Source organism: Rhea pennata, chromosome 6, assembly GCF_028389875.1.
Source record: "Rhea pennata isolate bPtePen1 chromosome 6, bPtePen1.pri, whole genome shotgun sequence".
NCBI classification, from domain to species: Eukaryota; Metazoa; Chordata; class Aves; order Rheiformes; family Rheidae; genus Rhea; species Rhea pennata.
Genome location: NC_084668.1, coordinates 30,734,021 through 30,758,709, shown reverse-complemented (window position 1 = coordinate 30,758,709; position 24,689 = coordinate 30,734,021). Strand labels below are relative to the sequence as shown.

The window sequence follows — 24,689 nt, the reverse complement described above, 5'->3', positions numbered from 1 at the left end:
TACCAAATTCCCATTCAGATGTTCCCATCAACTTCACTACTGTCAGATCAATTCTGTAGGGAAAGCCATGAATTTATTTGATAGTCCGTATTTGCTGAAAAAGAACCTCCTCTCCCACACCTCAAGGTGAGCTTTGCTTTAATAGTTTCTAATGCTCTAATAAAAAGAAATGAGCACTAGATACTCTGAAGTTCAGAGGGAGATAATAGTATGTAAATCAAGGCATGACTATATTAGTCATGAAGGCTAATGAAAGAAATCCTGGTTCCACTAAAATAATGATTAACTGCATTGATTTCGCTGGGATCAGAATGTCATCCAGCTTTCTACCTATGCTAATACCAGTCTCTACCTCCTTATATAGGAGGAAGTTTGAAATAAATAGAAATTATGATCTTATGGAAAAGCCAAAGCTTTTTTACATGACTCACAAAGCGTATGGGACACTATTAATATGTTAAAGGCTACAGTTCAGGGGTGTAATTTACACTGACATTGTTCAGTAATTCTTAAACCTGGGAGTAGAGTTTCATGCAAAGTTTTTAAGAGTATTGTAGGTTGAATGATCCTGACTTCCTGTAAAAAGCAAAAGTGCTGAGACAAAAATAAGGGGATTTGATCCTAGCTCAGCCCACGAGCTTAGGCGCTTTCATCCCTCTGGAGGATGCACGTTCTCTGCGCAGTGGCCACTGAAGGACGCAAGCGCCCGAGGGAAGCCCTGGCACTGGAGGTGTCAGCGCATCCCCTGTGCCTTCATCCTGCCTCTGGCTACATACATGGGTTTGGCACACCATGTTTGACAGTAATACTTTATTGTATTATTCTGCTATATTATATATATATATATATAAAATACAGCAATATTCTATATACTCCCCCTATGACTCAATAGGGAAAAAATACAAAAGTCTGCATTTGTGGCCCCTACTCTAATGGGAAGCAGCAGCTCTACACCTTCACTGCTACAGCTGCCTTTATCAGGCAAGACTGAGAGAAAAGGTATCACTAGTCTAATAATGAGTGTGTGAGCTTTTAGTAATTACATTTTCCCTCTACTCTGCTCCCAGAAAGTGCCAGGTGCCTATAGGGAAAGAGATTATGAAAGTCAGTTACATTTTCTCACTAGCCTAATGAGTATAGATACATAGAGAGAAAGAGTTCCCTTGGCTAATTATTTAGTCAGCAATCACTCCAGTTGTCCCTGCCATGAAACCAAGAAGCAAAAGGAGTGTAACAAAAATAGGCGGGGGTCACTGACTGGGAAAACATAGGAAAATAGTTGGGTGGCATAGGACTCAGGACGTACCATGTAGAAAAACAGCATTTAAAAGCATCTTCAGAACAAATTTTAATTAAAATTTGACTGAATTTTCAAGCAGAATTTCTAGTTCATACACTACCTAGCTAGCTGTCTGAATAAAGTTATGCTGTACAAATCCTCTCCCTTGCTTTAGAAGTGATTAAAAAGCTGGAAGAATTTGATTGCTTTTCTTGTTGGTATCTATCTTTGCTCAATAAACAAAATTCAGGTTTGAGATACAACTCACTGCTGAGATAGAGAATGAGATTCCTGTCTCCCACTCCTGCTCCCTCTCCTGCTCCCTCTCCCAAAATGGCATTTAAATACTATCTGCTTTACTCATACAGTACTAAAACTTCATTTTAATCCTCTGTAGAAATAACTGTGAGCTTCCCTCCTGGACCCCCTCCCCTCAGGGTTATTGGCTCATATGCTTGAGAAAATCAACCTTAAATAGAGACAGCTGCAGTGTTTAGTTTAAGAAAATCTAACTTATTAACTATATAGCCCTGCTGGGACTGGCAGTACCTCTTTTTGCACAGAAACAGAGGTACTGCGGAAGTTACTCTCTCAGCTATTTCCAGTTTGCTTAAACAACCCTTTCCTCACTTAAGGTATTAAAGGGGAATTTAAGGCATGCTTCACTGGAAGGGGGTTGCATTTTTGCCTTGAAATATCAAAAATAATCAAGCCAGCAGGTCTGCATAGAAGGTGCCCCTTTTTCATGCTGTCTCTGTTTTCTCACCTTCCCCAAGTACATCTCATCATGCAGCCAAAGCAGCTCTTTCTCCATAACCAAGAAATTGTCTCCGTCCTGTAAGAGCTGTAGGCATCACATCTTGAGAGCCATCTGCTGGTACCTGAGCTGTTCTCCACATGTTACATATAGCCGCACTCTCTTCTCGGAGCTGATGCGTGGCAGATTCTGCACCTTCCAGCTGTGGGATGAATTAGAGCTCTATAAAGTGGTCTAACTCAGACCTCATCTGTCCAGGGTATCTCAAAGATCTCGTACCACCACAAGCTGCCATGCCCAGGCCACAGCCTTGAAGTGAGGTAGCAGCTAATGCAGGACATGGGACAGCAGAGGACTTTTCTGCTCATGCTCTGCTCTTGTCTAGTTTACATCTATTTCGTGCTTTTGAGGAAAGGCTAAGGAAGCTTATTAGAGGAAGAAAGATCCATCTATAGATTTAGATTTTGGGGGATTTGTTTTCAGTGTCTGATCAGCAGCCCATCAAAGCAAGTCCGTAGAATAGACAGGTAAAGCTCTAGGTGATTTTAAACACATATTAAACACTATACCAACCTACTCTTTCCAGAGGAGATTTGTACAAGTAGCAAATCCTAATGACTGTCCAGTATAAGTAGGGCTCTCATAAATGCCATGCAGTTGTCCTGCACACTGAGAAACAGTAATAGTAGCTACCTTGCTTTGCAGTTGTAGCACGTTTAATGAAGCAAAGAAGAAAGGCGGTGAAGCGGTGTTCTGGGCGGATAGTGTGCTGTTTCCAAGGGAAGCGAAAGCCTTTGCCTGTCTCATCCTACTACTTCTCAGCCCGTCCAGCTGGGGTTGTTTTTTTTTTTTTCCCTATGGCTGTGGCAGGAGGCAGCAGATGCCGGGCGAAGCCGATGGCTGCAGAGGGAGCGTTCGGTCGCCGCGGGGGAAGAGGGGTAGCGCAAAGCGTCGGGCGCCGCGGGGACCTCGTGGCCGGGCCCGGCAGGGGAGCCAGCTCCCCGGGGTGTGTTTCTTGGCGAAGAGAGGCCAGTGGGGAGGGTGGCTGGGAGGGACGGTCAGCTTCTGCAGTTAGGACAGGTTCAAAGTTATCTAGCTTGCCTTCAGTTTGGGTCTCTCAGTGCTAGTAGGTGTGAAAGGCAGTTTTATTTTCGTGCGCTGGGCAATCAGTACCCAAGATACTTTCTGTTTATGCATGTTTGCAGCCACAGATCTATGAAAAATCACTCTGCTATCATTTTCAGAGTAGATCAGAGTGATTTTTTAGGACTGCACTCTGCCTTTAATCCCCCATTCTTTAAATGGAAGCTATTAAGCTTTCCATCTAAGGCAGCAAGGGTCTCTTTATTATTACAGAGCTTCATCTCCTGTACTTTAAAAGTCAATTTTTTTTAAGTTACCATTTATATGTATCATTTGACTTCAGTGTTTTAGATAGTGAAGCACGTAATTTGCATTTTTTACTGTTTTGAGTTGATATGCCTTCAAATCATTTCTAAATAATAGTTACTTTTGCCTGACTAATCATAAAAAAATGTTTCCATCACATACAAACAATGACATTTTGAGTAAAAAATTAATTATACAATAAGGATTGAAATGTTTTCTGGTTTCAACAATGCTTCTCTGTATTGCTGTTTTGTTTCATTTTAAAGTGAAGTTAAACGTATGCGTATGGCACGATAGCTCTCCAAACAGATAGGAGATCAATGTGGCTTAACAAAACACTATACCTGGCTAAATATTGATGCTGTATATTAAAGGGGGAAAAACATTCATTTTCCTTAGAACATCATCCCTGTGCTAGTTGTCAGTAATAAGTCTGTCACTTACAATATCAGTATTGACAAAACATCCCTTTCAGATGCCAAATGATCGACTTGTCACAGCTCTAGCTCTTCTGGGCCTCTTTCTTCGCAGAGGTGGAAACTGGTTTTATAGCCCCTAAATTGTGTATTTTCATGTGCATGTGTGAGTGTATATATATGTATAAATATTCTAAGGATATCAACTTCTGATCCTTGTGAGAGTCATTCATTTGCAAATCCCTCAAGAGTCATGGGACTTTTCGTAGCTAAGACTAGAGGTTTTTCTGTTATAGTTAATTCTCAAGGATGCTAAATTCCTAAGATCCATCAGAAACCCCCCGGTGACACTTTTGTTCTCTGGCCTGATGTAGGCCAAAGGCTACCCTTAACGTTTCACTGCTTGCTGCAGGAGGCTGCACGGCTGCTCTGAAGCAGTCGCTTGGCCATGACCCCGTCCCGTTGTGGCTGAGCTGGAGCCTGCGTTCACACGTACCTTGATACTGGGCCTGAGGCGCACAAGGGCCGTTTGGTCCCCAAAGCCTCGGATGCGGCAGCAGCGGCATCTTCGGGTGCGCGTTGGGTGTCTGCGCCGCGTGCTCTGGTTATTGTGGCGGGGATGTTCGTGCCGGCCACGTGCGTGGCAGTCAGACAGCGCCTGTGTCTCATACGTGTGGACGCTGATCCTGGATTTCCATCCATACGCAAGAGGAAAGCACGGGAAGGCTGTTACCTCTTAGAATGATTTAGCAATACATCAGGAGACATTGAACAGAGCTTACAGATATGGGTTGACACAAGGTGCTGAATGCAGAATGAGTTTACTGTTTCATAATGCATGAAATAGGAGTATCAAATGATGTTAGCAGGTGCCAGGTTTAGGAAAGTATCTTCTCACAGAGTACCTGGAGCTCATAGCTACAGGTTCTCCTGGCTGCCGTATGTCTGTGTGGTTCATGGGAAATTCATGGAAAGGAAATCTACCAGGAGCTGTTAATCATCCAGACACTACCTCTTGTGCCCGAGCAGTCCCAGCCCCCAGCTGTTTGCCAGATAAGGGAAACATCACTGTAACCTTTCTCTGATCTCCTGCTCTGAGCTACATATCTTTCTCTTCCCTGTCAGAGACAGGGCATTGGGCTAGATGGACCTTTGGTTGGATCCATGCTGATGTTATGGCCTGTTTTCATGCAGCTTCAACAGCCATGTCACTTTACAGTCAGAGGGCCGGTGTAAGGTATTTCAGTGCGGTGTTTTCCATGGGTCTTCCACAATGATTTCTAACTCGCAGGAAAGGGCACTTCTCGCTTGCTCTATCTGATCTGTTAAACAGCTGAGCTATACTATCTACCTCTCTTCAAAGGTCTAGTTGAACAAGCAGAAATCGCTCATATGTCCATGTCTGTGGTTGGGCCCCTCTGCCCAGCGTGGGGATGGGTGCGGTTCAGGTGTTTCCATTGGCAGCATTGTCACATAGAGACAGAAGTGGGCAAGTCAGACTACTTCGTATTTGCTCTGTTTAACTATTAATTCCCCTTTTTGAGGATGTTTGCTGGAATCATATCTAGGCGGGAAAAGGATACAGTGCAGTTAGTTGAGGCGAGCTGAATTTCGTTTCTGCAAGATCCATCTTTATGGAAGGCAAAGCTGAAAGCAGACTGAGAAATGCTGTTGTACATCTCCAGGCTGCTTATCTTTTTCATTTAAACAGTTTGGCCTGCTAGAAAACAAAGCAACCACTAAAATTCAAATGAAGTAAAGTAACTAGAAAGGCCAGTGGTCTGCTAAGGTTTGCTTTTGCACATTATAATATTTTCATATCCTTTGTCTTACAAATAGCTCTGGGCAAAAGAGTCCAGAGATAGAGAAAGAAAATGCTGGGAAAATAGGAGGATGTTATGCTGCATCAGACAGAGGAAATACCCACATGGCCAAGGAACTGAGGTCACACAGCAATGATGTTGGAGAGTAGCTGTTGTGGGCTTTCTCCTAGCAGGCTCCGGTTAGGCATCTTCATTCAGTAGGGCTGCTGCCCCGTTTACAGAGCAAACAGCTTTAAAAGTAAAGCTCAAATTGTGAGCCACAGTTGTGAAGGTTCCCCCTCCCTCTTTTTACATCTGACTCTTTTTAGAGCTGTCAAGTCACTTAATCCATTGTTGCGCTATCTATTTGGGGAGAAAGAGGTCATTTCTGCTGCTGGTAGCAAAACGTCTAGAGCTACAAAGGTGCTTGTAGGTGCAAGGCTTCTCGTAAATCAGTCGAAAGGTAAGAGTGTTAAGTTGGTTAACCCTGAGAGTCGAGCAGAGTTATGAATTTCTTCTCCCTTTAAGATGTTTTGTTGCTCTTCAGGAATAAACACTGCTGAGTAACCATGACTTTATATAAATTATACACTGCATCCTACAAGCTGCGTGAAATGTTAAAACTCCAGAATAGACTATAAATGGACGCATAAATCTTTAGCATCTATGCATTTCAATGCACCTGTTTATAACTGCAGGTAAAAGGATCGCAATATTTATTCTCCTTTTCTATGTCCTTTATGCAATTGTTTCTGACATCAATTTCATGTATGGAGCAGCACAAAATACTGTTGCAGTATATACTGTGATACTTTGTTCTGTTCCTTGCCATGTGCCAGAACATTCAGTAGCATAATGCAAGACAGCTTTTTTGGCACAACAGGTCACCAAGTAGTGGAATGTTTCAGTCAAAAAAGAAAGTGTGAGACACATTGCTGAAAGGCAAGTCATCTTTCAAGAAAAGCTGAGACCTTTCTTCATCTTTATACATGAGGAGTCTTGCTCTGAAATAGTTAATTACAATGAAAAAATACAGCACGCTTTTCTCATAAGCAGCCATGAATTGTGCTCAAGTTACTCACTAATTCAAATGAAGACTAAAAACTGCATTTCTCACACAAATAAGGAGCGAGAGGAATCCGACAGTATGCAGAAAAATGTAATCTACTTGATGCCTATAAACCCAGAGGCTCCATCAGCACATTAATGCGATGTCCAAGAGTGGTACACTTTACATGGAGCTATGTGAGTTAGCTGGAAGCTGTGTATGATCTGTGGAATGGCATGTAGGCAGGCTGTGCCTACCAGCTGTGCCTCTGAGTGAACCCACGTGTGCTTTCACTGCACACGTAAAAAAGACAGATGATGTTCATAAAATGTGCTCGAGATTCACAGACTTGGGATAGGAACATGTGTGGGGGCTTAAGGCTGAGGCTTATTTTGGTCAAATCAACCCTGAAAATACACAACTCACTCCCTGAAATAAGCATCATTCCTTCCCTTGGGAGAAATGTCCAGCTTCACGGACAGCAAGTCCACCAGAGTCCTGTGTGCTTTGCTAGTCGTCTGCTGGAATAGGCTGCATCAGCCACACACTTCTCTCTCTCAGTTGGGTCCTCTGGCTGGGAACTGGGCTCCCAAGCCTTTCCAGGTAGGATACTTGTGTATTGGAATCGGGCCCTCTCTTCTGATAACAGGAGTTGCCGCTCAAGATAGATGACCTTCTGTTGGTATTGGCTAGGATGTCGTTTGGTGATTGTTTTTTCTTGTAGACAGTGCATTTTTTCCACTGTTTATAGGAACTAGCACTAGCAGTGGTGTCTTGTGGTAGCTTGCTCATGCAATTTGGCTCTCGTACTTTTGATGATTGTACACAATCATCAATTGTATTTTTTTTTTTAATTTTGTATGTGTGTTTCATAAACATATGGTAATGTGGTCTAAGTGGTGAAAAGGCCAACTCAAGTGTTCCTTGTACATATAGTGAAATTTGTTCTTAACAACTGTGGTGCTTAGTCCCGTACTCTTTGTTCGGACCCGAGGGAAATGATGTTGATGAATATTAACCTTAAGAAGCCTTTTTTCTTTAATATTAATGACAAAGGTCATCTTCCTAGGGCCTTTAGAGACATCAAGCACAAGCCACGAAGTGCTTCAAAGATAAGGATCAGTCCATGAATTCAGCTTTGTGTTCTTTGGGGAAACAGAGTAGAAGCAGCACAGGTCTGATGTATACCTGTAGCTTGTATTGCTGGGGAGATTTTGCTGCACTTCTGTACTAGTTGGCTTTTCCCAAGTTCTGGGAAACTTCCAGGAAACTGCAGGCTTTCAAGAGCAGCACAGTTAAGATATAGTACAAATGTGAATAACCGAGGTTACGTAATTTGTCAATAGTACGTAATCTCCTAGCCAAGCAAGATGACAGAGGCGGTACGCACAGACACAGCTACGTGGGATTTGGATCAGTGTGGAGTCCGCATCCAGGCCTCAGCTGCAGACTACCGTTGACCAGTTACAGCTAAAGGAGTACATTATGCAGCCAAAGGAGACGTTGCTATTGCTCTGAGAGCTTCAGGATTCTTGAATTAGCTCACCAGCTGCAAACTCTGTTTTTCTTCTGGGAGCTGATGTCCTCCACGCACTGGTACATGTAGCATGAGCATATGTATTGGACAAAACTCTATCAGTATCAGCTGTCTGAGGCTCTCTCATTTGCCTTCATATAGCAATTGCATCTAAAAGCTGCATGAGCCTTGGAAGAGCTCCACATCCAACGTGTTTAATACTGGAGAGGTAGTTTCCTCTCACTATGTGTTAGATGGGCCCTTCCAAGAAGGATTCAGATTGCTTTTGCTGCTTATCTTGTCCTGGAGCCAAACACATAACTACAAGGAACCATTCCAGTGGTTGTTGCTCTTTGGTACTTGCTTTTGATGGGAAGACTGGGGAGCCAGGACACAAGTTGTTATGAGCTCAATATGTCTTCAAGAAGACACTGGTAGTAATTTGTGCATCACAGTAGCATAAAGCTGCTGATGTGGTAGTGGACACATTGCAAACTGCAGGTTTTGTGTGGTTTTGAGATAGGATGGGAGCATCAGGAGGGTACAAATATACAGGTGTGAACTAAGTGTTGAAGTATTGCTGGAAATAATGTGTTAACCGGATAGTCCATGTGCAGTGGGGGATTAATAGGGCAGAAGAATATATGCTTTGGAGCTAGAAATAATACGAAAAAAAATGATTATATCTCATTCTGTATAGTTCAGAAGAAAATGCAGAAGAAGGAGATGGAGAAATGGGACTCAAGGGTATAGCGATCCGTTTTGGAACGGTGACAGCTGCATTTTTGTCATGACATAGTTGTATAAGTAAAATTTTCACATCAACAAGGAAAATCTTTTTAAAGAAAATGCCAGTGGTAATCACAGCAAAAGTCCTTATACTGTGCCTTAACTAGATTGTCCTTCAAACAATTTTAGGTTCATAGTTCAAGCATCATGTTGTGACAATTTTAGGACCTCCGGTAGAGCTTCCCTACTCCAAAGTCAGAAAACAAACATGAAAATAGAGGGGCTCCTTTGTCTCACCAGACAGTGCCTGTTGTCTGAGCAGCTGAAAATAAAACAGGGTAAATGTAAGTCAGAACCGCGTGCAAGAGAATCAGTCACTGCTGTGTTATACGGCACTCGGGGGAGAACGCGGGCCATCGCTGGACTTCTGCTGCTGTATTTAATGATAGTCTGTGAAAGGCGGATACTCTTGTGTTGTCATCTTGGGTTTGAGTTATGGTGACAGTGGAGACTGATCAGAAGGGGCCTGGCTGTGAGACCGGGAAAGAGGGTCCTCACAGCTTCATTCCCTGTATCGGTACAGTTTAAACTGGTCCAAAGGCCAGTGGTGCCTTTATAATCTGTAAGAGTGCAGAAATGAAAGTGGAGGGGGAACTGAGAAAGAGGGAATGAGAAGAGCATCTGATTATAGAACAAAATACACAGATGGGAAGAGAAGCTGCAGGGCGCTGTAATCGCAAGGGGAAAAACAGAGGAGTGAGACCACGTAGAGGAACCAGAAGTGAGGAAGAGAAACGAGGAGAGAGGGAAGGAGACACACGGAGAGAAAGCAGCTTTTCACTGCCCGTTCTCCTGGTCAGGCTCCATGGCTGTAGTGCCTGGCCAGCCGGGACATTTTTGATTTTTAAACATCTCAGCGATCAGCCAAGCAGAAAGCACAGTTTTAGCAAGCAGCAAATAATGAATACAAGAAAGAAGCAACAAGTTAAAAACAAAAAGGAAGAGGGGAAATAGAATGAGAGAATAAATAGAAATTGAATAAAGAATGGCAAGAAAAAGTGAAATAAAGAGCCAAAGGGAAAGGAGAAAATTGATCTGGGACCATATGCTCTGCTGGCAGAAACTATGTAGACCCACAGAAGATGAAGGATAAAATTCAGTTCAGCCACTAGTAGGCAGTAAAAATTAGTATTTCCTTTTTGCTAGGTGCTTCTTAGGACCTGATTAGTCAGTAGGAAACAGCCTGCGCAGGGATTTGTGAGCACGTGCCTCGGGCCTTGCACATTGCAGAGTGAGGTGTGCTTTTAATTGTAGCAAAGGCTTTGGGCTGCGGGCGGGCAGGTGCGGTCAGTATAGAGAGCTGCGGGTGGCCAGAGGCGGAGCGGGTGTGCACGAGTGTGGCAAAAGGAGAATCACAGTTCTGACTGTGTGAAATATTCCTTCCCTCCACATGCAAGTGAACCTGCCTTATGTCTTAGGGGAAAGCTAGACAGGAGCCGTTTAAGCCTCAGATGTCTCCTTCATACGCTTCCCCCTCCCACTCCCCGTGTGAAGGGATTTTCAAACAAAGATATATGGAAAAAGGAGTTCAACTAGGCCGTAGTACTGCTGTATAGACCCCTCAGACTGTGCCTTCCTCATGTGTCGGTGAGTTTAGAGAGAGGGTCCGAGACCTTTAGCTTAAGGGTCGAAATGGCAGGTGAGCTTTTCGGAAAAGCAGGCTGACGCGGGGCCCGCTCGCAGTCGGTCGCCCGGGGCCCGCAGGGCTCGGGGCAGTGGGGCGGCCCCCGGGGCCGGGCCGCGCTGCGGGGGCGGGCGGGGGGTCGCGGCTGCGGCGCATCTTTCCCTTCTGCCGCCCCGGGCTCGTCCCCGCCGCCGCCGCCGGGGCGCTCCGCCGCGCAGGGTTCGCGCCGGGCTGCGTGGGCCGCGGGGCTCGCTCCGCGCTGCCCCTTTCCCCGCGGAATTTGCTCCCGTGCCGGAAAGCGGCCCGCGGTGCGGCGCGCCCCGGCCGCTCCGCGCTTGTTCTTCTCTCCCCCCCCCCCCCCCCCATCTTGCGTTTCTCGGTCTCGCGGGTGCTGCCCGCGGGAGGAGCGGGGGGTGCCCGGCCGCACGGCGGGAGCGCCGCGCCCCACGCGTGGCGGCGGCGTTTGCGGGCAGGTCCCCGGGCGCCGCCGCGCCCGTGCGCGGGCCGAGCCGCCCGGCGCGGCGGCCGCGGGGAGGCTGCTGCTGAGCCGGGCCCGAGCCGCGGAGCGCGGCGGAGCGGGGAGAGTCCCGCGGCTCCCGCCCCGGTGCGGCGGTGGCGGCCGCGGAGGGAGAGGTCGCTGGCGGCGGACAGGCGGGCGCGGGCGTTGCGCGCCCCGCGCGCGGGTTGGACGGCGGGGACAGCGCCGCGCCGCGCCGCGCAGTGATGGTGCATTTTTCCTCCGGGTGCTGCGCCGGGATGCCGCCGCCGGCCGAGCCTGCGCGCGGTGCCCGCCGCGCCCGGCTGCCCCGCGGTGCTTGCGCGGTGGTCCCGGCCCCGCCGCTTCCCCGCGCCACCTCGGGGGCTGCTCCCCGCCCCGAGCAGCCCGCGCCGCGCCGGCGCTCCGCAGCGCGGCGGGGGCGCTGCGCGGGGCGGGGGCGCTGCGCGGGGCGCTGCGCGGGCGCGGCGGCGGCGCGGCCCCGCCCGCGGGCCCTGCATCCCGCTCGGCCAATGGGGGGCGGCGGCGCGGCGGCACGTGACGCGGCGGGCCGCGGACCTGCTGCTTCCCCCGCGCAGAGGGATGCGGGCGGCAGAGCGGGGCAGGCGGCGGCGGCGGCGGCTGCGCGGCGGCGGCCCCTCCGCGCCCTCCCCCCGCTCCCCGCCGCCCGGCCGGCCCCTATGGCAGCCGCTCCCCGCCCCGCCGCCGCCGGCACCCCCGCGCCGCCCCGCCGCCCCGCGCCGCCGCCGCTCGCCCCTCCGCCGCGCCCGCGCTGCGCCGCCGCCGCCGCCGTCTGACCCGCCGCCGCCCGCGGCCCCCGGGATGCGCAGCGGCCCCGGCGCCGCCCGCCGCCCGCCGCCGCCGCCGCCGCGGAGTTGAGCCGCGAAGTCATGGTGCTCTGGGAGCCCTCGGCGCCCCGGCAGTGCGGCGGCGGCAGCAGCTGGACGCTGGGCGACTGCTTCTGCTGGCTGCTGCTGCCGGCGGCGCTGCTCATCGCCGCCCGCCCGGCGCGGCTCGCGGCTTTCCCTACCTCCTTAAGTGACTGCCAAACGCCCACCGGCTGGAACTGCTCCGGTAAGCGCCGCCGGCCCGGCCCGGCCCGGCCCGGCTCGGCGCGGCGCGGCTCGGCACGGCGCTGCCCCGGCGGCGGCGGAGCTCCGCGCTGCGCCCCGACGTGCTGGCGGGACGGGACGGGACGCGCCGAGCCGAGCCGAGCCGAGCCGAGCCGCGGCGCCTTCCCCGAAGCCGGGCCGAGCTTCCCCAGGAGTTTCACGCGTGGCTCAGGCGCTGCCCCTCGCCCGCGCCTCGAGCATGCCGAGAGCCGGCTGTACCGGCGTGCCGAGGCGCCGCGCTGGCGTCGCGCCCCGCGGTCGCGGAGGGGTTGTCACGGGAGACTCTTCCTTTTAGACGTGGTGCGGTACGGGTAGAGCGCTAGGGCGTTTGGAAAAAAGTCGATAGATTTAAATCTTGAAGGGTTTGGAGTCTAACGCAGCTGTTTCGTTTAATACCGTGCTGCACGCTGTTGGAGCGGGTGTCAGCTACCGAAACGGCGAAATGCATGTTTGCATTTCTGAATTGAATCTTCAGTCGGATCTGTTGGCTTTTCCTGTAGAAAATGAAGGCAGAGAGCTAGGTTTGCTCAGCAGCTCGTGAGGATCCTGGCACTTGCGTTAACTTAGAGGTGATCCATCTTCATTGGAATCAGACAGACCATCACGGAAAGCACACAGCCTGTTTATCTTTATTATTGGGGGCTTTGTTAGCTCTTGGGCTGGAGAAATTCCAATTTGGACTTTTGTCCAACAGATTTGTGATTGTATGAGGATAAGTTAACGATGTTTCCAACTCAAGGCACTGAAACAGCGTAATTACCGGGTGACTTTTGAGGAAATAGAGCCCGTTGAATAGAAGAAAGTGTGTGAGGTTGCGGGGAACAAGGATTAATAGAAAGACCCAGGGAGAAGCGAGACAAAAAGTGGGAAACTGAGGGCAGGGAAGGACAAAAGAAAATCTGGACTGTATTGTTTCATCAACAAGGTTATTGTGCTGTGTGCATTAAACTGCAATCATCCCATATTGTTCCTCTTGCTAGACCAAGTCTGACATTTTTTTTTTCTTTGCATTTGAGGTTATGATGACAGAGAAAATGATCTCTTTCTCTGCGACACCAATACCTGTAAATTTGATGGGGAGTGTTTAAGGATTGGAGACAGTGTGACTTGTGTCTGTCAGTTCAAGGTAAGAAGATTGAGATTTCATTCTTTAATTCATTAATGAGAATACAAATCAAGGATCTCTTTTTACAACCTATCACTTGGCAATTTATCTCTCTACATGCAGAGAAGTTAGAGGGGGAAACCTGGCAGCATGTATAAAGAGCTGGCAGGAGAACCAACTGGTGTCAAGAAGACATAAGTTTCTCTGGGAAAATGCAGATGCTATGGTTTTAAATATCCCTTTGGGTCTGCAGTTTCAGACTGTGCATTTCTGATTCTGTTTCTCTGCCCTTTTATCAAGGATTTAAAGTCCTTTCTAAATTCACTTCTGATACAGATCATGGCTCACTGTATTCAGAGTTCTGATCTAGTTAAAGAAATGGATCTGTAATGTGCTTATGCAATATCTTCAGGAAGGCTGCATAGTGACAATGCCTGCGATCGTTTATCTGCTCTGCTGATCAGATTAAAAAGAAATCCCTCTGTTTCAAAATTATAAACCTCCTTTATGTTTCATGTAGTTTTAGTGGGCTATTACCGAGTAGTAAGGGTGTTTGCTTCTCTTTTTATTTCTCCTCTCTCCTCCTTGCAGCTAAATCTAAACCTCAGGCGTTCTTATAATCATACGGTTTCATTATGAAGGATTCCATTTAGTATGTTTTAGCCAACTCACGAAACAGCTGTGCTTTACATAATGACCTGAATAAAAATTGAACAAATTAAAGGGGTTTTAAGCATGTACCGGCACGTGTTGTATATACGTTTATGCCCCTGTGGTTTCTTGCATTTTAATGCAGAGCTGAAGTTATGGAACTTGAAACACTGATTGGAATGTTTACAGTAGAACAGGCCAAATAGTGCATAGTTCAAAATTGTGCACATCTGTAATGATTAATTTATTATTGAGCTGTGATAGATTATTCACTTTGAAGCATGACAAGTATCATTTGTATTTCTAGAGCCAGATGCATCTTAGGAGAATAACCTTAAGGGAAAAAAAATCCCTCAATTTCTAATAAAGAAGAATTTTTTGGTTTTAAGAAGAAAACAATTGTTTGCTACAGTTACTGCAGTGATTGTGTTTCCCATGTTGAGGGAGTGATCGTATTGACCTTCTTTTTTTTTTCTTTTTTTTTTTAAATCAATTTCTAGTTTGCATATGATCAAATCTCAGTGTCGAAGTATTGTTTCGAGCAGAGCAGAAATGAGCATTTGCCTTGGCTCTGCATCTTCAGTGATTTGGGGCTGGTGTATTTTCCTAAGAAAAAGCTGTAATGGAGTGAACATTTATGACTTGCCTCGTTGTCTGGTGCAAGCTAGGGCAGGTGTTGTGCAACAAGTACTGAGATCTTAGAGTATCTACAGAGAAGATCAGATTTCTGCCTTTGGTCTGTTTGGTGTTGGCAGCTGGTTAAAGCAATGGACCAGCAGCCTGGAAGGAGCAAATCCAGACTTTGTTAATGGCAGGGAAGATGATGGCAGCTACGTTTTCCCAAGGCAAGGATGCTAGTGACTTGGGATAAACAAAACCTAATAAAACCCTCTGGGACATACTGTCTGATCTTTGAGAGATCAATGTTATCTATATGCTGAGTTGAACAGTTCTATGAGGGGTATTTGAAACAGTTAGATAATCAGCGTGTGAATATGTAAATGTGATCAAAAGAACGAAATGGACACTCGTGGGCCTGATCGCTAGTAATCAGTAATAAATGGACTGAAATCAGTAGTAATCTTTGCCTTGGTTTCAGTGGCCATTGGATCAGGCCTCACAAGCATTCGGAGCTCTTTCTCTTGATTTCGGGCGTTTCTGGAGCTGTGGATATGGCTGTGACCTTGCAGGGCAAAGTACCAGGGGCTGAGTCTGTTCTGGCGCTGCAAAGGGCCGTGCTGGTGCTCCGGGTTTCTGTCGTCACAGCCGTCTGCTTTGATACAGACAGAGCTGGGGGGATGTTAGCTTCTCTTGTAACACCAGCGGACAAGGTGACAAGCCAAAACGATATGCCACCAGAGTAGAAAATTAATTTCTAATGCATTGTCTGTGGCTGACTGAGTCGCGCAGAGGCAGCCAGGTAATTTGTGTCGCAGGTAAGGGGGTTCTCCATCTGAATTCAGGTCCCCCGTTCCAGAGACAGCTCTCTGGGGTGACGGTGAGCAAATCAATAGCAGCCGACTCATCACTATAATTACTTTTTATGTTTTCTCCAGAATTTGCCAGGGGCTTTAAATGTGGCTTGAGAGAATAGACAAGAACTGAAAGCTGATTTTTGCCTCCGTAGTGTTTGAAAGTCCTGGGCTGGCTAGCCCATGTCTTGAGGGACGGGGGAGGTGGGGAGCAAGGCTGCTGGAATCTGGGTCTGGATGTTTTTTAAATCAAAATCACAGGCGTATAATGTCTAACCAATTGGGGAGGATAAAAATTAATTTCTCCTTATTTGAAAAGGCAAGTCAAACCAAACTGCCCTGCAGCAGCTGAGCTGGGCCTCTGCCCTCGGACAGCAGATAGGTGCGTGGAGAGAGACCTGTACCCCAGTGGAGAGAGCCACCTCCCGCCGCGTGGAGCGGCGCCGGGGGCTGGTGGCTCTGAGCAGGGCTGGCTAGCTGCCCCTCAGCCCCCGGGGCTAGTTGTGGCCAAGGAGACTTCCCAGCTGACCAGCGCTGCTTGCAGCTTTGTAGGCCCTGGTGATTAGCAGGGTCCATATCCAAGCCCTCCTGAACCCATTGGTCTGGCAGCCCATCTTATTTTTGGACGTGTCTGTGAAGTCTGAAAGGGAAAGGAAAGCAGAGTATTTCGGTTCAGGTTGCGTGGTTTTCCTCTTTAGTCACCAAAACTGCAAGTGCTCGTATTTTATACGTGAGGAGTCTTGTTTTTATGCGAGCTAGATCCCTCATGCTTTAGCATCTGTGAAACTGGAACGTTACTTGGCCAACTTGTAGCTTTATATTGAATTTCTGGAATAAATTTTCACACAAAACAACTGGTTTGGGGAGTAGTTACTCTACTGCCAAGGAGCAGGGAGAGGTCAAACTTCCACAGCCTTACCAGGAGGAGGAGGAGGAGGAGGAGGAGGAGGAGTTACACAGGCCGGTCATTTCCTTTAGAAAACAAACCCTCTCTTTTAAAGGACCCTGATGCTCGCAAAGCCTGTTTATTTGCCTTTGCGAGCGCTGTGGGCGTTCAGGCCTGCTGGTGCTAAGGTAGGCAGCCTTTGCCAGATACTTGTTTGCACGAGGCACGTTCGTTTCCCTTCTTCGCAGGTGTACTTTAAAAACCCATGTGCATAAGGGAGAACTTGCCCGGATGGCACCATGCCTCTGGGTTCGGTGAGAGTTTTGACGTGGCTTTTACTGAGTGCTTGGTCAGGCCTTAAGCGAGGGACTGAAAATCATTCTCACGTCCGGGGCTTGATGTATTGAATCCTAAACCAATGACAAAAATGGATTGCTAGACTGAGGAAGCTATGACAGTCTAATATGCTCCACTACTAGAAAGGAACGCTTAGTGACAATAAAAGGCTGTGAATGCTATGAAGTATAAGAATCTGGGCTTACCAGATCACAAGTTACCTGGCTACCAGAGCTGGGTAGACATTCCCATCAGCAGTTCTGTTTTCTCTCCCTCGGTAAGGTCCACCATGATTTCAGCCCAGCTCAAAGCCAAGCAGGAGCCATTTGCAAGCTTTCACCACTTCTCCCCGTGGCTCATCAACAGCTTCTTAGCTCCTTCCTGCCCATCAGCATACCCATGGCGCAAAGGTAGCGGTGGAAGGAGCGGGGAGCAGATGCAGGGAAAGACAGCTGGCAATAAGCAGTGTGAGAAGGAAAAGGATGCATCGTGTGTAGGTAGGCAGTTAGTGACACCTCATCGTGGAGTGCCCTTTACCTCACCTCTGATGCCAGGTTTGAGTATGTCAGGAGCCAGATGAGAGAGGAGGAAAAATCTGCAAGGGGAATTAGTCCTTCGTGGAGCCCTGGTGTCTCTCAAATATGTTGTAAAATTGTCAAGCTTTGGAAGAGGTTCTGGCCAACCTAACAGCAAATCTGTCACTGATTCCTTTGGATCAGGATTTCACTTTTGATGTTTTATGTTGTTAATGTGGGGCCATTTGGCCTTCCAGGTTTGAAGCTGAGACAGTGTAAAAGGTCCTCTCGCTCAAAGTGAAACCTACGGAGAATTTGCCACGATTTGCATGGTCAACACTGTTTCTACATGTAGCAGAGCCTATTGAGACACTTTGGGCCCAATTCTGTGCAGATTGTCCTGACAAAAGGTCTCAAAGGTGTCAAGCAGATAAAATGTAAACTAACCATGATTTGACACTTCATACTTTAAAAAATTCACATGATTGTATTAATTGTCCTGGCTAAGTATTTTGTATCGCCCTCCAGGGATTGCTGTTGAGCTTCTGGATGAAGTTGGCTCTTCTGTTTTTAATATTGCTCAGATTTGGAATCTAATAATGAAAATAGCATGGAAACGCTTTTTAATCAACTGTTTAAAATCTCTGAATCAAGGAGCTCTTTGTTAGATGAGGAAGGAGAAGATTTCTATTGCTGTTGTTGCTCGTTTCCTTTCCTGTTTTAAAAGAAGAGAACACTGGAGGTGGGCAACAGCCCTGCAAGACTTGAGAAAATATAATGCATAAGGAAAATGTCATTTGATTTGGCCCAATCAAAATGTCACTCTGACCGACTATGAATAATTTCTTGGCAACCACTCTCTGTGGAGGCCTGCAATTAAGGTAGTTAATCATTTCTGTAGTTGTTCATATCAAAGCATATTTGGTATTTATAACTCTGGAATTTCAGTTCTGCATTTCATATTGTGCATTATGTACACACCTAAGGTACTTTGTGGTGTAAGATAGCTAAAAAGGTAGTATGATTTTTTTAATAAATTTTACTTGGGTTTAAGCAGAGGTGAGCATTTGTAAATAATAATTGTGATCGTTCCATTTGTTATAATTAAACAATGAGGCATGCTAGGAGTACAGTAATCATGAGATAATCATATCCCTTTATAATTACCACGTACAGGGTACGTCCAAGTATTTCTGAGCCTCAGAGTGTGATTATCTTATAACTGCACCCTGTAGGTTGCCCAATTTTCAACATAAAATGGAATTATTTTTATTAAAATGAACAAGAGAGGGCAGAGCTGTGTTTCAGTGGTAGGGCAAAGAAAGCTGACGGTGCGCAGAGGAGCCGAGCAGAAGTTTCAGCTGGAGGAGGGGTGTGTTACTTGTGTAACCGCTGTGCTCTGCAGAGCCCCGACTCGAGCTGAGCCGCCAGGCTGCAGCTCCTGGCCGCTCGCCGCGGCAGCGAGAGCTTGTGCCTTTGGGAGCGTCCCAGTCGGAGCTCGCTGGGAGCAGAAGCGTCTGCAGAGAGAGGGATGGATTGTGATCGTAGTCCTCTCAAAATAATTAGCTTCTCTTTGAGCTGTTCTAATTATAGCTAAGGACTTAAATGGAGAATTATACACACACACAGATGGACACTTCTGTGTGTGCGAAGGACTGTGTCCGTAGCAATGAACGTGTGTGTGTGACGGAGGAGGTGAGGAAAAGCGTGTCTGTCTGTCATAATTTGCCTGTTGCCCTCCAGGGGAAGCACGTGAACCACTGTTGCAGATCAGAGGAACCGCGCGTCTTGCTTGCTGTTTGGTCTCTGGCAGTGGCCCGTCCTCCTCCTCCTCCTCCCAGAGGAGCAGACCTCGCCGGGGGCAGCTCGCGGACACTTTGCCCACGCAGATCGATTTTGCCCCAACCTACGTCGAGTCTGGCTTATACTCCTTTCCCTTCTGGCTTTTCAGTTTTCCCTCTGCCCTCCCACTGGTGGCTGTAGGAGAGGAGACGCAGACAGCAGCTCCCGTCTCGTTGTTCGCCCGGGTTTTTAGCCCTGGACTGAGGGGGGGGGGCAAGGTGAGGCTGCGCCCCGCCGTTTGTGTTACTAACGCTGCTCTTCCTTCGTCCCCCTTCATCAGTGCAACAGCGACTACGTGCCCGTGTGCGGCTCCAACGGCGACACCTACCAGAACGAATGCTACCTGAAACAGGCCGCCTGCAAGCAGCAGAGTGAGATACTGCTGGTGTCGGAAGGATCGTGCGCGACAGGTACGCGGCGCTCCGAGGAGGGCGGCGTGGAGGTGGATTTATTTTTTTAATACTAACCATTTGTCCCTTCCTCGCCGTTCCGTGCACTTGAGTGCTTTTACTACAAATAACTGGAAGTGAATTAAACGAGCAGACGTCTGGTAGATGCGCAAGCAGATGACTGCAAACCCCTCCTTAATCTAGAGGGGATAGAATTGGAGTATTATGGCCTGTAATTCTGTTTCTTAGACTTTTCTTCATGTATTTAGGGCCGGATTCCCGGCTGGTACGCTGCAGCGGAGCTGTGCGGACGGTAATGAGCCACACCAGTTTACGCCAGCTGAGGGTTTGACCCAAACTGCACTTAATTAACAGATCTGTGCAGTAGTTCATTCTGGAGTTCTTGGAGGAATTCAGGGAAGAGTATGTGAAAGCTGACTGTTATTTCTTGAGACATCTTTGCTTAACTCTGACCATGGTGAACTTTATGAAAAAGCTAGAAAAGTGAACGAGCAAAATCTGACAGGAAAACCGACTTGCTTGCGTGCAGGAGTTCTTGATGTTTTCCTTTCATGCTCGCTATCCGTTAGAGCTGGGCAGTGAAGTTAACTTGAAAAGAATGGAAGGAGCAAGTCTTTGTTCTTGAGAGAATTCTTTAAACTTAAAGCGGACTTTTTTTTTCAGGTGAGACTGGAGGAGTCAATAAAAAGTGCATTAGAGATACTTTGTGCAGTGCCATAATTTTGTGTTCCTTACACCTAAAAGCAAATAAGCTTCTTTCCCTGGAAATCTGGTTTTCTCTGAAGCTCCTACCTGACAATTTTCAAGAGGGAAAAAACATATGCTGCACTCTTCTTTTGTCTGTAAATGGGTATTAAATGGAGCTCCGGCTGACAAAGCCTATTGTGGCACAGGAATTCTTTGACTTAGTAAATTCTCTCAGCGCGACAACTAGTCTTTTTCTGATTGAACTTTTTGATTAAAAGCATAATTGCGGTGCATTGCCGCGTCTTTTGTGAGACTTGCTTGTTACCAGCAATGACCATGTTGGAAGGATTCTCTCTGAAACGCAGGGCGGATTCCCGACGCAGGGAGGAAGAAAGGGTTTCCTGAAGTCTTGGTCGTTTGGCCTCGTTTTCCTCCTCTCAGACGTGGCGCCCTTACCAATTCGGGCGCCTGCACGTTGACTCCACCGAGCGCGGTCAGACTGTGCCGCCACCGCCCCCGTGGTGCCCTTGGGGCAGACCGGGCTCCTCTGCGACTGCGGGCGGAGCGAGGGAGATGCTGCTCCCGGAAAACAGCCTTCGGCTGGCAGGCCGGAGGGGCCGGGGCAGAGAGGGTGCGCGGTGCCCCCCAGCAGCAGAGCAGCCCTCCGAGACCGTGACAGGGAGGGAGCTGGGCAGGAAGGTCCAGGAGACGGAGGGGGACCCGGGGTCCGTTTCCCCCAGACAGCCAGCGACCGTGGCCAGTTCACGTGGCAGGCGCACGTCCCTTTCTCGGTCAAGCGTTTGGAATCAGTCTCTGGCTTTTTTTTTTTCTTTTTTTCCCCCAAAAAAGGTTTGATAGATCTACTTAAACAAAAGTTTTCTTTTTTAATGTGAGCAGTGATGGCGTTTACAAGCCAGTTCAGATCCACCAGGCCTTACTGTCAGTAAATTAGACCTCGTACTTCCGTGCTGACTGAATGCCGAAGGAGCCTTTCCAAACTCTTCCTGTGACTCTCAGTGCTGATAAGTGGATAACCCCTTCACAAAGGAAAAAAAGAGCAGCCTTCCTCCCCTGCCTGCAGAAGAAACCTCCCTTAACGGGTGTTTGGTTGCCTGCGTACGGGTGCGTTTCTTTACGTTGCCTGGGTTAGAAAGCTTTCTGATGGAGTTCTTGGCTTGGTGATTTCGTGAAGTTGCTCTTCCTGCTTGTGAATCTACTTGTTCCACCCAACAAAACATTAGCGTGTATTGAGAAAAATAAAGATAACATACTTTGTTTTTAAACTCAGCAGCAGCCTTGAAGCATAACATATTAATCATTTATTTAAAGACTTTGAATAGTAATTTCAGTAGTTTATTTAAACTAGTTATGTTCTGATGAGATGTCAGTGCTTTGTACATATAATGACATTAATTTCTAATTGGGCTGTCATCAGCTAAATGTATTTAAAGATACTGTTTGATGATGATGGTATAGTAATGGCCAAGTGAAGTAACTACGTAACTTAACCACACAGCTCCTGGAGCTGCTTTATCAGTCTCAATACAACAAAATGAGACAGAGGCTTACGAGAACATTACAGCACTCCAGGGCCCAGGTTATTTTAGTCTTATAGAGAGAGTTTAAAGAAAAAGAACTCAGACATCAGAAAGATGGATTGAGTGAACTGTGTTCAGATTAGATCTCTATAATTTACCCAGGGATAACATCAAACAGAACATACACTGTAATACATTTAGCTGAACAGTGTTGTTTTACATATTTACAGGATATACTGTAGCACATGAATATAAATTTCATTTTTTTTCTGTCTTCAGATGCAGGCTCAGGATCTGGGGATGGAGGTAAGAGCCATCTTTTAATATTTTTGTGCGTATGTGTACACACATTGTCTTTCACAATTTCAAACTGTAAGTGGATATGCTTTGCAGTTTAGCTGTTACACTGCATATTGTCTTTTGTTTCACTATTTTTTTTCTGAAAAAGTGACATTTTGCATTTTAGTCAAGTCGGAACCTAATAATGACATGCTGTTTTCTAGGGAAATTTAGAAAGCTGTATTACTTCTAATAGGATTTCATATTATTCATGAGTTGTGCTAGGAGCTCTATCTCCATCTACTGTTACTGTTGCACTCATTTGTTTTATGTTTAGAATAATATTTCTTTTAAAACATGAACCAAACCCTTGGCATCCCCTCACTAGAGGGTTCAAGCCAAATATTTTTGTGGTAGTGGAGAGCATTCTTTAAAGTACGTGAAGAAATGTCATGGGCAGGAAAATAATGATGCGTTTCTGTAAGAACAGCAGCAAAAATGAAAACATAAAGAGTCAAAAACATATCCCCTCTTTTTTGTGTATAGGGGGATACTGTAAAACATAGGTGAGCTTGCCTTTCAGCTGGGAGGTTTTTATTTGTTTGATTTCTTCAGTGTGGTGATTTACAGGCTTGCTTGCTTAATGCTGATGCTGGATTTGGTGCCTGTTCTTCTGGGGGAAGGATGGTTGGTGGTTGCGGGCTGTCCCATGCCTCTGGGAAGGGAGCATTGCTCTCCGGAGCTGCCCCTGCGTGGGGCCAGCGAGGAAGACTTCCCGGGGCCAGGGAAGCCCCAGGGGTTAGGGCTCGCTGGGGTGGCCGTGGAGGATTACCCGTGAGAGCAGCCCTTGTTTCTGCCTGCGGCCCCCCGCGAGACAGTAAGTGGACTGGAGGCCTGGTGCCCCTGGCAGGCTCCAGGAGCCACATGGTGGGGAGCAACTGTTGGGGGCCTGCTTGGTGTGGACGTCACCCTGGTCCTCACAGGGCTCCTCTGCTTGGCTCTGCCTGCCCCCAGGAGCCGAGCCAGCCGCTCTGCCAGCAAAGCGACAGCCGCTCTGGGCCTTCGCTCCATCTTATGGCCGATCCTGGTCATCGATTCTGGCTGGGTTCAAGTTTTGCAAATGCATCTCCGTTAAACAGCAGATAACACCCCGTCCTCATGCAGCTTTGGTTACAAGTATACTAGAGAGCACAACATATGGGTGAAGTGTTACTCCTAGTGATCAACATCTGTGTTGAGGTGCTTGCAAGCTTTCAGATATTGGACTTGAACTAAAAACTCAATTCTCTGGGAAGCAGCAGATTTTTAGGTGCCTCAAATTCATCTCCCAGAAACCAAGACTTTAAAAAAATCACTAGTCATTTCAAAAAAATTTCCCTACCTTTACTGTTTTCCTCATATTCTTTAAATTTTGCTTTTGAACTGAGATAGACCAAAGAGAGATTCCTGATTCAATAGTTAACAGAAATATGCAACTTAATTTATATTTGTAGTAGGCTTTTCACACATATGGTCTATAAATCAGTTTTAAAATGAGCCAAGTCACATAAAATTCATCAGGTTATACTAAGGAAAACAGATGAGATTTCATTTTTGTGGTATAAATATGGCAGGGAGGAGACAAACTTGGCCACTTTCTAAAAGTAATAAATTCCAGACTCAAGGAGCATATAAATTTGAAAGCATAATTTCCAAACAATTTCATTTTAAAAGCTGAGGTTGACAAAAGACGAGCAGAACAGGACCTTGGGGACTGACTAGGCAGATAGTAAGGAAGTGGATTTGTGAAGTAGACAATCAAGTTGGTCATGTTTTTAAAGGTCTACAAAGCTGCCTTGTATTATACAAGATTTAGTAGGCAACCGTTGGTGTTCTTAAAGTACAAAAGCGTATTAATGTGCCATGCAAAACTAAACCTGTGCGCGTAAATGTTCATCACTCTTTACCAGACATGGTGGTCTTGTAAAAGCTGTAATAAATTTTGGATGTCATTACAGTAGCTCTCATGAAATCTGTTCCAACACTCATGAGTGGGAGGTTTCTCTATGAAAAGTCCGAGTTTTAGGTAATAGCATTGTTTTTCTGTTTTTATGAAAATTTTCCTTTCTGCTTCCCTTCAAACAGTTAGCACTGGGTAGCAAACCACTAACCCATGCAACATCTTTTGTTTGTTTGTTTCCAAAACTACAGCAGTAGTGACTCTCCAGGCAGACCACACCTCTACTCAGATCAGCAACTGGAAACGCAGAGAGGCTAGTGAGTTTCAGGGCTGTCCTGCTGGACGTGGTTAGTGTGGGAGGTGCTGGGTGTGCCTGCAGCGAGGTACCTGACCTACCTCGGGCCCTGGGGAGCCGACAGTCGCGTTCAGACTGGTTTGTCCCACCTCTCGTTGCCGTTGGAGCGCTGCCAGGATGCAGACCAGCACAACGCTTTGGCGTTCCTGTTGACTCCGCATCGCGTCGCTCAGGCTTGGCAAACTTTTGTCAAGGTTCACGTTCGCTTTGTGCAGCTGTCGCAGTCTGTGCGTTCGGGAGGTTTGGGGCAGAGAGGGAGATTTCAGTGCAGAATTCAAGTAACATTGGTACTTGGCTGGGGAGTGGCTGGGATCTCCTCTTCCCTCATGCAATATCAGAAAGGATCTGAGCTGTGGAGAACACGTGGGTAGTGCTCCTTCTCTAATACAGAATTAACTCAGATCGCAAACCAGTAAAGGACATAAAGCTTTTTTCCAGTTCTTGGA

General features: G+C 47.2%; 1 protein-coding gene across 1 annotated transcript in view; it reads left to right on the top strand.

Moving 5' to 3' along the window:
* Window positions 1-11,975: 11,975 nt before the first annotated feature.
* Window positions 11,976-24,689, top strand: part of TMEFF2 (transmembrane protein with EGF like and two follistatin like domains 2) — a 133,755-nt gene continuing 121,041 nt past the window's right edge. Inside the window, exons 1-4 of the mRNA XM_062578614.1 lie at window positions 11,976-12,190; window positions 13,245-13,354; window positions 19,316-19,445; window positions 21,950-21,976. Of these exons, the coding sequence (XP_062434598.1) occupies window positions 12,007-12,190; window positions 13,245-13,354; window positions 19,316-19,445; window positions 21,950-21,976 (451 nt within the window). The 5' untranslated portion in view covers window positions 11,976-12,006. The remainder of the gene's footprint in view (window positions 12,191-13,244; window positions 13,355-19,315; window positions 19,446-21,949; window positions 21,977-24,689) is intronic.